Source organism: Jaculus jaculus, chromosome 15 (assembly GCF_020740685.1).
Source record: "Jaculus jaculus isolate mJacJac1 chromosome 15, mJacJac1.mat.Y.cur, whole genome shotgun sequence".
Classification (NCBI taxonomy): domain Eukaryota; kingdom Metazoa; phylum Chordata; class Mammalia; order Rodentia; family Dipodidae; genus Jaculus; species Jaculus jaculus.
The window spans coordinates 58,373,002-58,387,775 of NC_059116.1; the positions used below are offsets into that span (position 1 = coordinate 58,373,002).

The window sequence follows — 14,774 nt, forward strand, 5'->3', positions numbered from 1 at the left end:
GTGGGTCCTGGGGAATCAAACCTGGATCCTTTGGCTTTGTAGGCAAACTCCTTAACTGCTAAGCCATCCCTCGAGCCCAGGAATGATCTTTTCTCCCTCATTATCTCTCATTGTTTGACTTTTCACCATTTATTGCTTGCATTCTCCATAATATGTATTAATTTCTTCATAATAATGAAAGAAACTAATTATTTTCATGATTTTTAATTTGTCATGTTTGTTTTTAATTGAAAATCCAAATTTTGTATTAGGTATAAATGACAATTATTGACTGAATTCTAAAATTTAACTCACAAGAGTGCTATAGGCTTCCTCACTGAAAGAAAAATGGACAGAGATGATTTTCTTCCTGTTCTTTCCTTTTAAACATAATGAACACTTCTGGAGGTTTATTAGTTCAGAAATGGTTTCTATACTTTTCTAAACTTTTAATTGTGAGGAACAGCATTGTTAAGAGATTAGACCCGTGTTTAACTGGAAATGTATAAAATTGAGTGCTTTTCTAAAATTATAAAATTGACAACCGTCAATATAATAGTATAGAAACAGAATTGATGGGCTGGAGAGATGGCCTCACAGTTAAATTACTTGCCTGGACCCATTTTCAACTCTCCAGATCCCACGTAAGCCAGATGCACAAAGGTGAGGGTAAGCTCAAGGTCACACATGCTCACTCGGTGCCACAAGCTTCCGGAGTTCCACTGCAGTGGCTGAGGCCAGTTTTTTTTTTTTTTTTTCCTCTTTGACTCTCTCTAAAATAAAAAGTAAAAATAGGGCTGGAGAGATGGCTTAGCGGTTAAGCGCTTGCCTGTGAAGCCTAAGGACCCTGGTTCGAGGCTCGGTTCTCCAGGTCCCCCGTTAGCCAGATGCACAAGGGGGCGCACGCGTCTGGAATTCGTTTGCAGAGGCTGGAAGCCCTGGCGTGCCCATTCTCTCTCTCCCTCTATCTGTCTTTCTCTCTATGTCTGTCACTCTCAAATAAATAAATAAAAAATTTAAAAAAAAGACATGGAATTGATCAGTCACATAGCAGTTAAGCAATATTGCACCATGAAGGTAAATTCCATTAGATTTGAGGGTTTTTCAAATACTTTACCCTTCCTTTTGACTGGCAAGCTCTTGGACTGGCTGGTCAGACCCTCCTGGGCTGTGCTGAGATATGGGCCTTCTCACTGGAAGGCGCCTGGAGAGAGGTGGCTTTGGCTCCTGATTCCTGTGACTGTCTGGAAATCAAGATTTTCAACATTTGGAGGACAACATTTCTTAGGACATGTATTTTCCCCTCCACTTGGGTCTGCTAGATTATCACATATCAGTGGGGAGAGAAATTCTGTCTGCATGTGACTTTCTTAGGGTCACTCTTGTTTTTCTGTCTTTTTGTTTTGCTTTGATAGGTGCCAGGGATGGAGCTACATGGGAAAATTAATAAATAGGTGAAGATGAGGAAAACAACAGAGTCAATATTGATACTGAAGATAGAAGTAATCTTATCTTGGCAGAAAGTTAGGGACCTTTGAATTGGAAAAATAGTTGCTTGAAATGTCACCCTGGGTTTGGGTCCAGTGCTAACTGCATATTGACTTTTGTAACATATTCTTTGATTTCTATCAATTACATGTGACATATATGTATATTTGAAGAAGGAAATTAACTTGTCAATTTATATTCTTTTTTTTTAAATTTTTATTTATTTATTTATTTGAGAGAGACAGACACAGAGAGAAAGACAGATAGAGGGAGAGAGAGAGAATGGGCGCGCCAGGGCTTCTAGCCTCTGCAAACGAACTCCAGATGCGTGCGCCCCCTTGTGCATCTGGCTAACGTGGGACCTGGGGAACCGAGCCTCGAACCGGGGTCCTTAGGCTTCACAGGCAAGCGCTTAACTGCTTAGCCATCTCTCCAGCCCTCAATTTATATTCTTACAGTAAGTTACCTGCTTTTATCTAACACACTTACTTAGAATAAGTATTAGAGGTTTACTCAAAAGGTTATAAGATATGGAACCAAAGTTAGGCATTTGTTATTTTAATGAACTATTTAACTGAGACATATAGTATGGGGCATTATAAATAGACTCTGTATTAATATGACTATCAAAGCTGAGACATGGTCTTGCTGCTATAACCATCAGATCTAGGGCTTAGATTCTAATGCACTTACAGTTAGTTCTTTTCTTTCTCCTATAATAAAGGTATTTTATAGGAAAGAAGTGGGTGCTGGCATAGCAGTCAGTAGCACTCCAGAGACTGAACGAGTGAAGAAAAATCAGCAAAATATTAGTTCAGTAAGTTCTCAGCAGTATTAATTATTATTTCTCAGAGTAAACAGAGACTAGCTGAATGTGTTAGTTTTTTGCTCAGCAGGCTGACTTTTCTTTTATTCTTCACTTTCCTGAAATATGATTTCATCGGCCATTAAAGGTCTGACTTCCAAAATGAAACTGTAGTCTTGTTCCCCTTCAACGTGCAGTAGTGTTTCGTGTTGATATAACAGAATAGAGAAGGTATAGATCATTTTGATAAATCCAGAATTACTTGAGCGGTTTTAACAGTATTAACTTTTACAGAGAAAGGATACATTGAATGCATCCTCTCAGCCCCAACAGAATGATTAAAGGGCCCAGAACATTTATTTAGTGGCTTAAGTGAAGATTGTTTGAATTCTTTGAAAACTATGGAGCTAATTTCATGGGCTGAAGAGAGTTCTCAGTGGTTAAGGCACTTGCCTGTAAAGACTAAGGACCTGAGTTTGCTTCCTCAGTAGCCATGTAAAGCCTGATGCTCAAGGTAGCGCATGTGCCTGGAATTCGTTTGCAGTGGCAGCATTCTGTTTTTCCACTTATACCCTCTATTTCTCTCAGCAAAGAAAAGTACATGTCTTTAGTATAAAATGTAAAATAACTTACCCTGTAGATTTTTGGACTGAGGGAGAAGATAGAAAGGGTTAATGCTGTAAGTAAAAATTTCTCCCGCTTACTGCTTGATGTTTACAAAGGGGGATGGTTGTCCTTCCAGGAGGTGCCTATCTTATGTAGCTAGCATGTGCAGTTTCTTGCTAAGGAAGTAAGAAAATGATTCTTTCCTTAAAAGTCCCTTCCTTGACTTATCTCTTCACCTTCAATATTAGAGACACAAGCTTCCAGAACTTCCCTTTAAGTCATCTATGTCAAACTGCCTCAGTGAGACTTATTGAGGGGAACTCTGATAGATGTATGTGATGGCATGTATGGAGAGAGGGTTCCAGACAACAAGGACAATGCTATAATAAAACTTTAAAGTAAAATTATGAAAATCTTGCTAAATACTACTGTAGTAGCATCTCTGTAGCATGGACAGACCTATGTTCTAGGGAAGCATCCAGAGAAGGTCTGGCAACGGTAACTGGAGAGAAAAGTCTGAAATGCTTATTTCATTCATTTTCAAATGGGAGTATTTGAAATATATCCATATATTTGCTAAGACACAAATGTTCTGTAATGTGCAAATCTATGATCTACAGTGAAAGGATTGTGCCCTTTTAATTAGAATCCATGAGAAACAAAATTATTCATTTCTAATGTTGGGCTCTCATCCAAGGAAAATCAAATAAAATAATGTATCATTTTTGCCCAGTATCCTGAAGCGTCTTTTAGCAAACATAAATGCAAGGTTTTTTATCTGAGGTTGGGAAATGAATGCCTGCTTAGTATTCAGATAGAGAGCTGCCCTTTCAAGATTAGTCTGATCTGTCAAACCAAGAGGTGATTTGCTAACATTTAAACATCTCAACATTTTTTACCTCTGACTGCAAGACTTTGCTCTGAGCTCTCTGATCTGGGGGCTTTAAATTTCATTTAGAGGTAACCTGTCTCCGTGTACTCTCAATTGAACTATATTCCTATCAAATCCATAGCTGCTGTGACGGTTGACACCTAAGGTAATGACTTACTATGCCAGTCTAGGCTTCAGCCTTAATTATTGTAATATAAACAAGCTTTTAGTCACTTTTCTCACTGCCTAAAATATTACCAATAAAAGCAGCTTAAGGAGTAAGGGGTTTATTTTGGTTTTTGCAGTTTAAGGTTACTGTGTTATATGGCAGGGAGGTCATGGAGGCAGGAGTGTGCATCAGCTGGTCACATGGTGTGTGATGTAAGGAAGCAGAGAGCAAGGAATGCTGGTGCTCAGCTGACCCCTTCTTTTTTTTTGTAGTCCAGGACCCCACCTTATAGAATGCTGTTGCTCATCATTAGGGTGGATCTTCCCCTCCTTGGTTAACCTAACCAGAAATCCTGCACAGACATTCCCAGAGGTTTGTTTTCATGGTGATTCTAAATCTAGTCAAGGTGACAGTGACGATTGATTAACCACCACACCGAGAGATTACTAAAACATACTTGTTGAAGATTCAAGTCTCTGCTAAATTTCAGTGTATACCCTAAATCTATATGTTTACATGTACAAGTGCTTTTTTGCTTGAGTCTAGTCTTCATGAATTATATATATATATAATGCCACAGGAAATGGTCACTTTGCTAGAGCACTGTTGCCTGTCCCATTCACACACATGTCATATTGACTTACCTCTAAATAGATCTGAAAGGAATGAAGGTCAGGATACAGGCTACACAATTTCTCCTTGATGTGACCAAATTCTTGGCAAGAAGCTACTTAAGGGAAGAAGGGTGTAATTTGGCTCACATTTTGAGAAGAAATAGTTTTTCATAGCAGAGAGTCTTTGTGGCAGGCTGTTTGGCAGGGGAATGAGGGCCTGCTCACATCTTGGTGCCTGACCAGGAAGTAAAGACTTTTTCCAGAACTGGTGTGGATATAGTGACCCTTTAGCTTTGCCTCAGTGGCCTCGTGTTGGAACTTTGTAAAGAAGGCAACTTGGAGGTTCTTGTAAGGGAAGTTTAATAGTGATATGTGCCACTAACTGGAGGCATGGGATTTGTGTGACCCTTTTCAGTGGTGAGCAGATTAATGATAAGATTCTGTTTTGTACTTAAAAGGATTTATCATTTAAATAATCATGTTAATAAATTATTCATGTCATGTGTATATGAATGTGTATGTATGTTTATATTAGTGTACTTTGTGTGTGTGTATACATGTGTGTGTAGAGGCCAAAGGAAAACTTTGATTGCCATCCTCGGGAATGCTGCCCATTGCCTTTGAGACATGATCTCTCATTGGCTCACCAAATAGGCTAGACTAGGTGTCCAGTAAGTCTGAAGGAACTTCCTTTACTGTTTCCCCAGCACTGGAATTATAGGTATATACCACCATGCCTGGCATTTTGTGTAGGTAGTAGAGATCAAATTCAGATGTTCATGCTTGCAAGGCAAACATTTTACTGCCAATGTCCTCTGCCCATATGTTCAAATATAAATATAAAATGGTAATTTGGTAAGCACACTTTTAATGTTAAGAACCAGTAAATTCTTAGGTGCTCTCATTTCTTGTTACTGATAAGATCTATCTTAGGAAGATTACCAGTAAGTAATACAGTTTAAAGAATAACACTGAAAGGAAAACATTTGACAAGGAAAAGCTTAGAGGTTGGAATCACATGAAGATGAAGTTTGATGACGCCCATATTCCATTATAAAGTACTGTGGAGGTTTTACTGATGGATACTCTCTGCCTATGTGTCATTTCATTTAATATGTTCCAGTGTGTTCGTATGTATTTATTTTCCATGTTTACAAACTATTTTGTGCTTTGTTCTTCAGCTTCAATACAAAGAACAAAACTATAAGGCCACTCCAGTAACTATGACCCCAGAGTTAGAGAGAGTCAGGAGAACCCAGGAGCAGCTGAGTACGGCAAGTAGTCCCCACTTCCTTTCATATTTATCTAATATTACATACCTTGATTTAAAAAATGTTTTGTCTGTGAAACTCTAAACTCTCTTATCCATGGCCTGTGTGCCACATGTGGCTCAGTATAGCTATGAATGTGCCCATCATAAAATTGTAAACTTACTTAATAAAACATAATGAAACTTTTTTTGGGGGGTGGAAGCATCTCACTGTATCCCAGGATGACATAGAATTTACTATGTAATGTTAGATTGTCCTTGAGTTCAGAGCGATCCTCCTGCCTTTGCCTCCAGGGTATTGGGATTAAAGGCGTATGCCACCTCGCCTGGCTGTTTGGTTCTTGTTCATGAACTTAGTTGATATACATGCCTGCAGTGTGCTCCTTCACTCATTCATACTGAAGAGCATGAAGCAAGACTGTACGAGCCATGAAGTATTATTGTGATGAGCCATGGTTATTTACTGAAGGGTTTTTCATTACGCACCAAAATGCCCCAGGCACTGTCCTGGTCACCAGGAGAAAAAGTGGATATGATATGCATCTTACCTTCATGAATCTCATACTTTACTGGTAAATCTCTAAAAACATGTCCCAATCATGGTCTAGAGAATACTATGGGTTGTCCATTGGAAAGGGAAAAGGTATATTGGAACAGGGCAAGAGAAGAACTGGTCTGACTGGCATTCTAGGACAGTGCCAGAGCGAGGAATCTGATAAATGAAATGGGAAACATCATTCATCCATTAATCTAATAAAGCAGTCCTAGCCAGCACTTATGAAATTCCTCGCTCTGTTCATGTTGTATGTGAACCCATCAGCTCAGCATGATTTATTTCTTGTACTAGTGGATGTGGGAAAGTTTTGGGGGATCAGAGATCATGCCAGGGATCTGTGGCTGGTAAGGAAAAATTTGGGATTTGTACTCAGGCCTCCTAGAATATATAAATACCTTCAGGGTAATCTCAAGCAGTTACTTTTCTCGTTTTCTGATTTTTTAACAAGGTTTTTTGTTGCTTTTATTTTTATTTATTTATTGGAGAGCAACACAGAGAGAAAGGCAGAGAAAGAGAAAGAGAGAGAATGGGTATGCCAGGGCCTCCAGCCACTGCAAACGAACTCCAGATGCATGAGCCCCCTGTGCATCTTGCTAATGTGGGTCCTGAGGAATCGAGCCTCGAATTGGGGTCCTTAGGCTTCAAAGGCAAGCACTTAACCACTAAGCCATCTCTCCAGCCTCATTTTCTGATTATTTTATGGAGCCTTCCCTAATATAAATAATAACCTTTTTCTTCATACATTAGTGTTTTGAAAAATGTTTGAAAGGTGTTGAAATGTAAAAGCAAGTTCTCCCAGGTGGAGGACAAAATCAAGCTCAGCCTTGTTAATCCTTAATAAGATCTTTGGCAGGTGGAAGTAGTCAGTGACCTTTTGAAGGTGGGTTTGGTTATGAGCTCAGGAAAACCCTTCCCAGCTTGCTCTGGGGACGCTGTTCTAGTTCTTTGGTCGCATCTTCCCTCCAGTGTTTCTTTGTAAGTGTGCTTCTGCTCTCGTGGTTTTGAGTTGTGGAAGTTGCAGTTAGTTATGATACCGAACAGTGAAGTATTTCTCAAAGAGTCCTTTTAAACAGCAAACCAACAACTTCATGCCTGGAGGGCCACCAAATCTGCCTGTAATCTTTTAGGGTGAATTGGTACCTCACCTCTAAGGTATTGACTCAGAGGTTATCTACTACCTGCTAAGGTTCTTATTTATTTTCCACAGGTCAAGTACAAAGGAGAGATTAAACAGGCAACTTCCATTTCGGATCCACCAGAGCTAAAGAGAGTGAAAGAAAACCAGAAGAATATCAGCAATGTGATCACCTTAATAGCTTTTAAAAAATAATGTCAAATGTAGATGAAGTCATTGCACTTGAAAGTTTCAATCCGAGTTGATGTTCTACTCTCAGTTGGCAGCCATCTTTGCAGGGTCCTAGGTCGTTGTTACGGCAGAATCCCTTTGTCTTTCTTGTTTATCTCTGCTTATGCTCATAACCTCAGTGTTAGGTCTTTTTGGAGTATACCACCTTTCTCTTATGTTCTGCTCAGACTGTTTTTGGATCTGTCATTGATATTTGCCTCCCAGTTTGTTTCCTCTGCCTTGTCCTCAAGTCCTGATATCCTGTCCTCCATATGGCCTGTCTGTGGGTGAGGCATTCTTTGGAGCCTTCTAACTTGCTTTATTGTATTTTTTAACTTCCACTTGTTTATTTTATTTAGCATATCATTTTGAGCTCCATTTTTATTTCTTGGCTTAATTTTCTCATTGCATTTAGTTGATTTTCTGTGCTCAGGCATTTGATTATGTCTCTCTAAAATTCATTTTGATGATTGTTGCATTCTTTTTGTTGATTCTCTTCCATTTCATTCAGCTTTTCGTTCATGTTCTCAATAAGTTTGTTGAATATATTTATGATGATTGCATTTCAGTTTTCATTGGAGGCTTCAACTATCAGACTAGGCATTCTTGGTGGGGATATTTTGCCTGATTTTTCCTTATTTATTTTGTATTGAGGTGTTCCTATGTACACATAACCCGCTTGTCTTGCCAAGAATGCAGAAACAGCAGCTGCACTGGGTCTTGTGTTAAGTAGCCTAGTGTGCAGTTCTTCAGGCATGTGTGAATAGGCGGTGTACACATGGGTTTGGTCAGGCATGGAAAGCATAGACTGCCTTCCTCAGGACCAGAGTGAGCAGCTGCGCTGCATACATCCACGCTGGCCTCACAGGAGAGTGAACTGGTTTTGGTATAGACAGAAGAGGGCTTACCTCAGTCCAGCCTGTCCTAGTGTGCTGTGCTCCAGGTGGAAATGCACAGGGGCTTGGGAAGGGCATGGGGGTATCTCTGCTGTTTATTAATAATGCCCCTCCCTTGATTCACTCTTTAAAATTAAATCCAATGAGATTCTTATTTGGTTGAATTGATTCTCAATTATCTATCTTTCCTTCTTTGAAATGATAGGTGTGTTACAAAGGTCAGCCAGGAAGAGCTACTGCTTTAAGTGTAACTCCTGAAATGGAAAGGGTAAAGAAGAATCAAGAAAACATTAGCTCGGCAAGTGGTTTTATTCATTTTGGATCATTGCAAGGAATGTATCTTTTATAATTTACTTTTAGTCCTGTTTATCTTTTGACAGCAAATGTGGTATTTCCAAGAAGTACCTGTGTTCTTTCAACAGTTGTCAGCATGTACATTCACATTGTCCTACCACTCCTCGTTAGTATTCCCAGACATGGTAGTTATTTGCTATAGTTTATTTAAACATGATTCTTATTATTTTAACTATCACCGATGAAGTAGTTGATCTATAAGTTAAATATTATTTTACTGATATGCTTTGCTGAACATGGACTATTAGATGCTTTCTGTAAAATAAAGTAGAAAATGTAGTATTACTCCAAATTAAGAGCTTAGAGAAAAAAAAAATCGTTCAATCAAGAATTTAGTTATTCATTGCAGTTGCTCCTGGTGTATGTTAGTGTCTTCTTTAGGTAAGTATGCATTCGCTTAATGAATACGAGAGCTCTCGCACCAATTACTTAAATACCCACAGATCTGTAACGAGGGTGCCCCATCTCACACAGTCAGCGTGGGAGCGGCTGTGTGCTGCTGGCAGCTGGGAGGAGCAGCACTCACTGCAGCCCGGAAGAGCGCTGTGCTGGGCGTCACAGATGACAGCTCTCTCCTGCCATTCCTGCCCTGATACCTGGTTTTCATTATAATTGTATGCTAGATTTGCTCCCCATTGCCTCTCCTTCTCAGTGAAGGAGAAATGTGGCAGCAAGTTTGGGGAAACTTGATGAATATTCTTCAACTGTGTTATGGCAGAAAATAGGGGAATTTAGAAACAGAAAACACACCTAGGTTCTATTTCATTATGCCTTGTTTTGTCATCGGCACACACATTTGTTTTCAGTTGTTATACTTTAATTTTTTTTTTGCAATAGCTTATATTTTATTTTATTTTGTTTGGGAGAGAGAGACAAAGAGGGAGAGAGAGAAGGAGAGGGAGAAAGAGAAAGAGAGAGAATGGATGTACCGGGGCCTTCAGACATTGCAGACACACTCCAGACGCATGTGCCATATTGTGCATCTGGTTTACATGGGTCCTGGGGAATTGAACCTGGGTCCTTTGGTTTTGCAGGTAATTGCCTTAACCACTAAACCATTTCCCCAGCCCTTTTTTCTTATTATTTATTTGAGGAGGCAGGAGAAGAAGCAGATATATAGAGAGAATGGTACAATAGCCGTTAGAAAGATCTTCAAGAGCATAGTGTGAGGTTAGGTTGCTAGTCTAGTACATTTTCTTTTCTGTTTCTTTTTTTGATTTTTCAAGGTAGAGTCTCACTCTCTAGCCCAGGATGACCTGGAATTCATTATGTAGTTGCAGGGTGGCCTTGAACCCACAGCGATCCATCTACCTCTGCCTCCTAAGTTCTGGAATTAAAGGCATGTGCCACCACACCCAGCCCCTAGGTTGCTATTCTAGAATAAAATATAATTCACTGAAAAATTTACCTTGGAAATAATTTTGAGCAAGTTACATATGTTTTGGTTATTTGGAAAGCTTAAGAAAGTTATGTGCTTTTAAAATTATAATTATCCTATTGTAAGGAAGTCTACAATTTATTTTGCAGGTGAAATATACACAGGACCATAAACAGATGAAAGGTAGACCAAGTCTGATTTTAGATACACCTGGTTTAAGACATGTTAAAGAAGCACAAAATCATGTTTCCATGGTAGGGTACCAGCAGATCATTCTCTCAACAACTAAAACAATACTAAGGAATAGAACGACCTGTGGACCAATGGCATTAATTCACCATTAATCTGGATGATTAACAAAGCATGAAAATATGGATGAGCCTTTGTGTGTGTCCATGTGTGTGTATGCATGTGGGGTGGGAGTACTTTGTAATCATACTGAATGCAATGAAAATATTAGTCTAATAAAATATTTTCCACACTGTGGTTTTGGTCTGTTTTTATTTCTAACTTGCTTAATATAAATATATTTTTGGTAAAGACATTTGATTAGACTTTTTTTCTAGTTAATTATGTTTGGTGTGTTTGCATGTTATGAAGAATATTTTTATTTTAAATTATCTTTGAAAATACGGTTTCTTGGAATAATTTACTTGCCATAGAGTTCACCCTCTTAAAGTGCTTAATTCAAGTTTTCCAGCATAATTTAGTGCTATAACTACTGCCTTGTTTGAATTTCAGAATATGAAAACAATGTTTTATAATGTATATGTTTTTTTAAATTATTGTCAAACATATTGGATATCATGTGTTTCTCTCTTTATCTAATTTTATGCTCTTGGATAATTTTGTGTAACTAGCTTATAACTACTGAGTTGAAGCTTAAGAGATGGGAAATTTGTGTTTAGTATATTTTAGGACGTAGACTACATTAAAAACTATTTTGTCTTCTACAACTTCTTACTGATATATAGGTATATGTATAATTTAATGGAAATGCCATTTATAAGAATTAAAATATTAAAATATGAGCACTTTATTTTTGACATTTTTGAATAACTGGTAAAGAAATATGTATGAAAAAAATATAATGTTGGTGCAGTTTATGTGATAGTCCCCATTATTTCATAAAAACTTTGTGAGATGGATAACTAAGAATCCCACTTTGAGTTAATATTATTTCTCTTGTTTCAGGTAAAATATCATGAAGATTTTGAGAAGACCAAGGGAAGAGGCTTTACTCCTGTTGTGGATGATCCTGTCATGGAACGAGTGAGGAAGAACACGCAGGTTGTCAGTGACGCTGCCTATAAAGGTGTCCAGCCTCATGTTGTGGAGATGGACAGGAGGCCTGGAATCATTGTTGGTAAGCACGTGGTCTTTCTTAAGGATGCACATGGTCAAAGTTTGTGGCTGCTATAACTTTAGAATGAGTCTCCTTACTCATCTGCCTTCACATGTTTGATGTGGTGGCAATTCCAAATGGACCACAGGTCAATGTTGTTTTGATACCATATTGAATGGGATCCATGGCATTTGTCGGGTTGTGTGGTAAATGCCTTCTCTTCTGGAAGTTCTTTTTATGATAGCCTTGTTCACTCTAGTGCACCCAGGCAGGGGTGATCACAGTGACTGAACAAGTATTTGCTTTTCTTTAGCTTGATTCCTGTTTGGTGAAGGTGTTGTGTTATAGACATTGTGTGCATGGGAAACAGAAATAATCAGCTCAAATTTTAGTTGTTTTACTATAAACAGATTCTTACTGTGTTCTGTTATGTGAATCATTTGTATTTTTGAATATTATTTCTGGATGGGGATATTGAGAGCTACCTGAACATTTCATCATTTACAGGTGAGCCTTCTCTCCCTGCTATCTGTGCTTTACATTTGATCCAGGGAAATCCTAGGGAATGTGGCCTTGGAAGATAAGAAAAACTATCCTTTCCACAATATAGATCAGTAACCCTTGATCATTGTCTCCTTTGGTGCTGTCAGCCTCTAAATTTTATAGTGATTTCAGCTTCATACCTCAGAATATTGTTGGTAATGAAGGTGTGTACATCTCAGTAACCTTCATGCAAGATTTTATTCATCTTCAACAGTGAGAGCTTGGGCTGGGGAGATGGCTCCATGATTAAAAGTGCTTGATGTGCAGAATTGACATCTGGAGTTGGATACCCAGTACCCAAGTAAAGTCAGTGGCAAGTAGTGCACGTGTCCATAGTCTCAGTGTACCTATGGGAGGCAAAGTCAAGAGAATGCCAAAGCTCATGGGCCAGATCGTCTGACATTCTGACAAACAACAAGAGAGACATGGTCTCAAATATGGTGGGAGTCAATGACTGACACCGGAGGCTGTCCTCTGACATCCACCAGCCCCTCATGGCATGGATGTACCCACACACCACACAGAGAGAAGAGGAGGGGGGAGGGCAGAGGGAGGAAAGCAGGAGACAGCCAAAGAAAAAGTATGGGCTTGTGTTTGGGAATACTGTTAGTGAAAAGGCTATTTAGAAATGAGTTGGGTGGAGAAGCATATATTTGACAGAGTTAACACCTTATCAAAAAACACGAGAGATAATATAGGGGCACTAAGTGACTTGAGTAATAAAGTAATACAGAGAGCAATTTCCAAAATTGTTTGTAGGCAATTTATGGCTTTAGCCATCTTCCCAGCTAAATTACTTGAAAGGGTGACATCAAGGTGAATGTAGGAATTACAGTATTTCCTTAAAAGTCAGACTGAAGCAGCAAGTCTCCTTGTTTTGTGGTATATCTCATAAGAGAGTGGTGTGATTCAGCTCACCTCAGGGTGCTCCAGTGATCAGGGATCAGGATGGGGGTGAAATCATTGTTAGAAACCATGGAACTGTTTAGAGTTAGGGCTCTTACAGCCAATATTTATAACCTTTGATTTATCATTTTCGTATTAATTTTGTTTTTAAATTTTGAAGCAGGGTCTCACTGTAGTCTACGCTGACCTGGAACTCACTTTGTAGCCCAGGTTTGCCTCATGCTCATGGTAATCCTTCTGTACCAACTTCTTGAGTGCTGAGATATAAAGGGTATACCACCATGCCCAGCATCTTTACTATCTTTGAAATAGAGATTATTTTTTAAATATAAGATGTATAACTCTAAATTACTTACTTAATGGGTAATCCATAGTGAGTTTATTTCTTCTCATGGGGACAGTCTGTTTTGATGTAGACTTATGTATATAAGCATCAGTGAAATATGTTTAACATGCACCAAATTTCCCAGCAAGCCATTGTCTATTCCATGCATGGAAATACAAGTTTACAGGATTTCTAATAACTCCAGAGTAATATAGTTTGTAATGGTTCTACTTTTGTTGAAGATGCTACTTACTAGTTGGATGAATTACTTGGCCAAGTGACTCCAAATGAGGATAATACTAATTCCTACTTTAGTAAATATGAAACTTAAATAAGTTAGGTTATTACAGAGGATAGAAGTCTAGCTTGGCATATAGTACATAAATTGCCTACAAACAATTTTGGAAATTACTCTCTGTATTATTTTGTTACTTGAGTACATAAATAATAATAAAATCTCTAGTTCCAGTGTACTAATTAATTATTTTTACTCTGCCTTATTTTTGTCATATCTGGGAACTGATTTTCTGATTTTGTGACACGATTCAGCACATCTTAGGTTCTGATAGTCATCAGTTGGTACAGTCAATAAGCTTAGAAATCATTAGATTTGAATGTTATTAAATTGAATTGCATGTAGGCCTCCGTGGTCTTATAATCTGCTTTTAGTTACTAACAAAATACTTGGGAAAATCAACCAAAGGAAAAAAAGAAAGAAAGAAGGAAGGAAGGAAGGAAGGAAGGAAAAGAATGTGTTATTTTGGTTCATATTCACATTCTGAAGCTTTAGCCCATGACCAGTTGGCCCGTTACTTTAGGTCTGTGATAGCACAGGACATTGCAGTGGCAGAGGTGTGTGGTCGAGACACATAATTTACCTCATAGATACTGGGAAGAAAAGGAATGACGGGAAGGGGCCTGGATTCCAGTATCATCCTAAAGGGAAGTCTCCCAATGACCTAACTTTCTCCTGATGGAGTCCGCCTCCTGAAGTTTTCACCACTTCCCAGTAGTGTGATAGGTTAAAGGCCAAATTTTCAATGCATCACTCTTAAAGAGACACTTTCAGGTCCAAATTATGGCATCAGTGTGATGACTGTGTACAGCAGTAATGGAATCTGTAACCAGAAACTGACCTTCCTGAGCATTCCACTTCACCCCCTCCCATGATCTTTCTTGGCCTTTGTGGTAGTTTGAGTCAGATGTCCCCCATAAACTCATGTTTTCTGAATACTTGGTTCCTAGCTGATGGCAGTTTGGAAGGTAGAGCCTTGCTAGAGGAACTGTGTTGTTAGGGTTTGGAGAACTGCCATCTACTCACCTG

General features: G+C 38.7%; 1 protein-coding gene across 2 annotated transcripts in view; it reads left to right on the forward strand.

Moving 5' to 3' along the window:
• Positions 1-14,774, forward strand: part of Nebl (nebulette) — a 443,662-nt gene that overhangs the window by 402,533 nt on the left and 26,355 nt on the right. For both annotated transcript variants that reach the window (XM_045134970.1, XM_045134969.1), the window contains exon 5: positions 11,526-11,697. In XM_045134970.1, the coding sequence (XP_044990905.1) occupies positions 11,526-11,697 (172 nt within the window). The remainder of the gene's footprint in view (positions 1-11,525; positions 11,698-14,774) is intronic.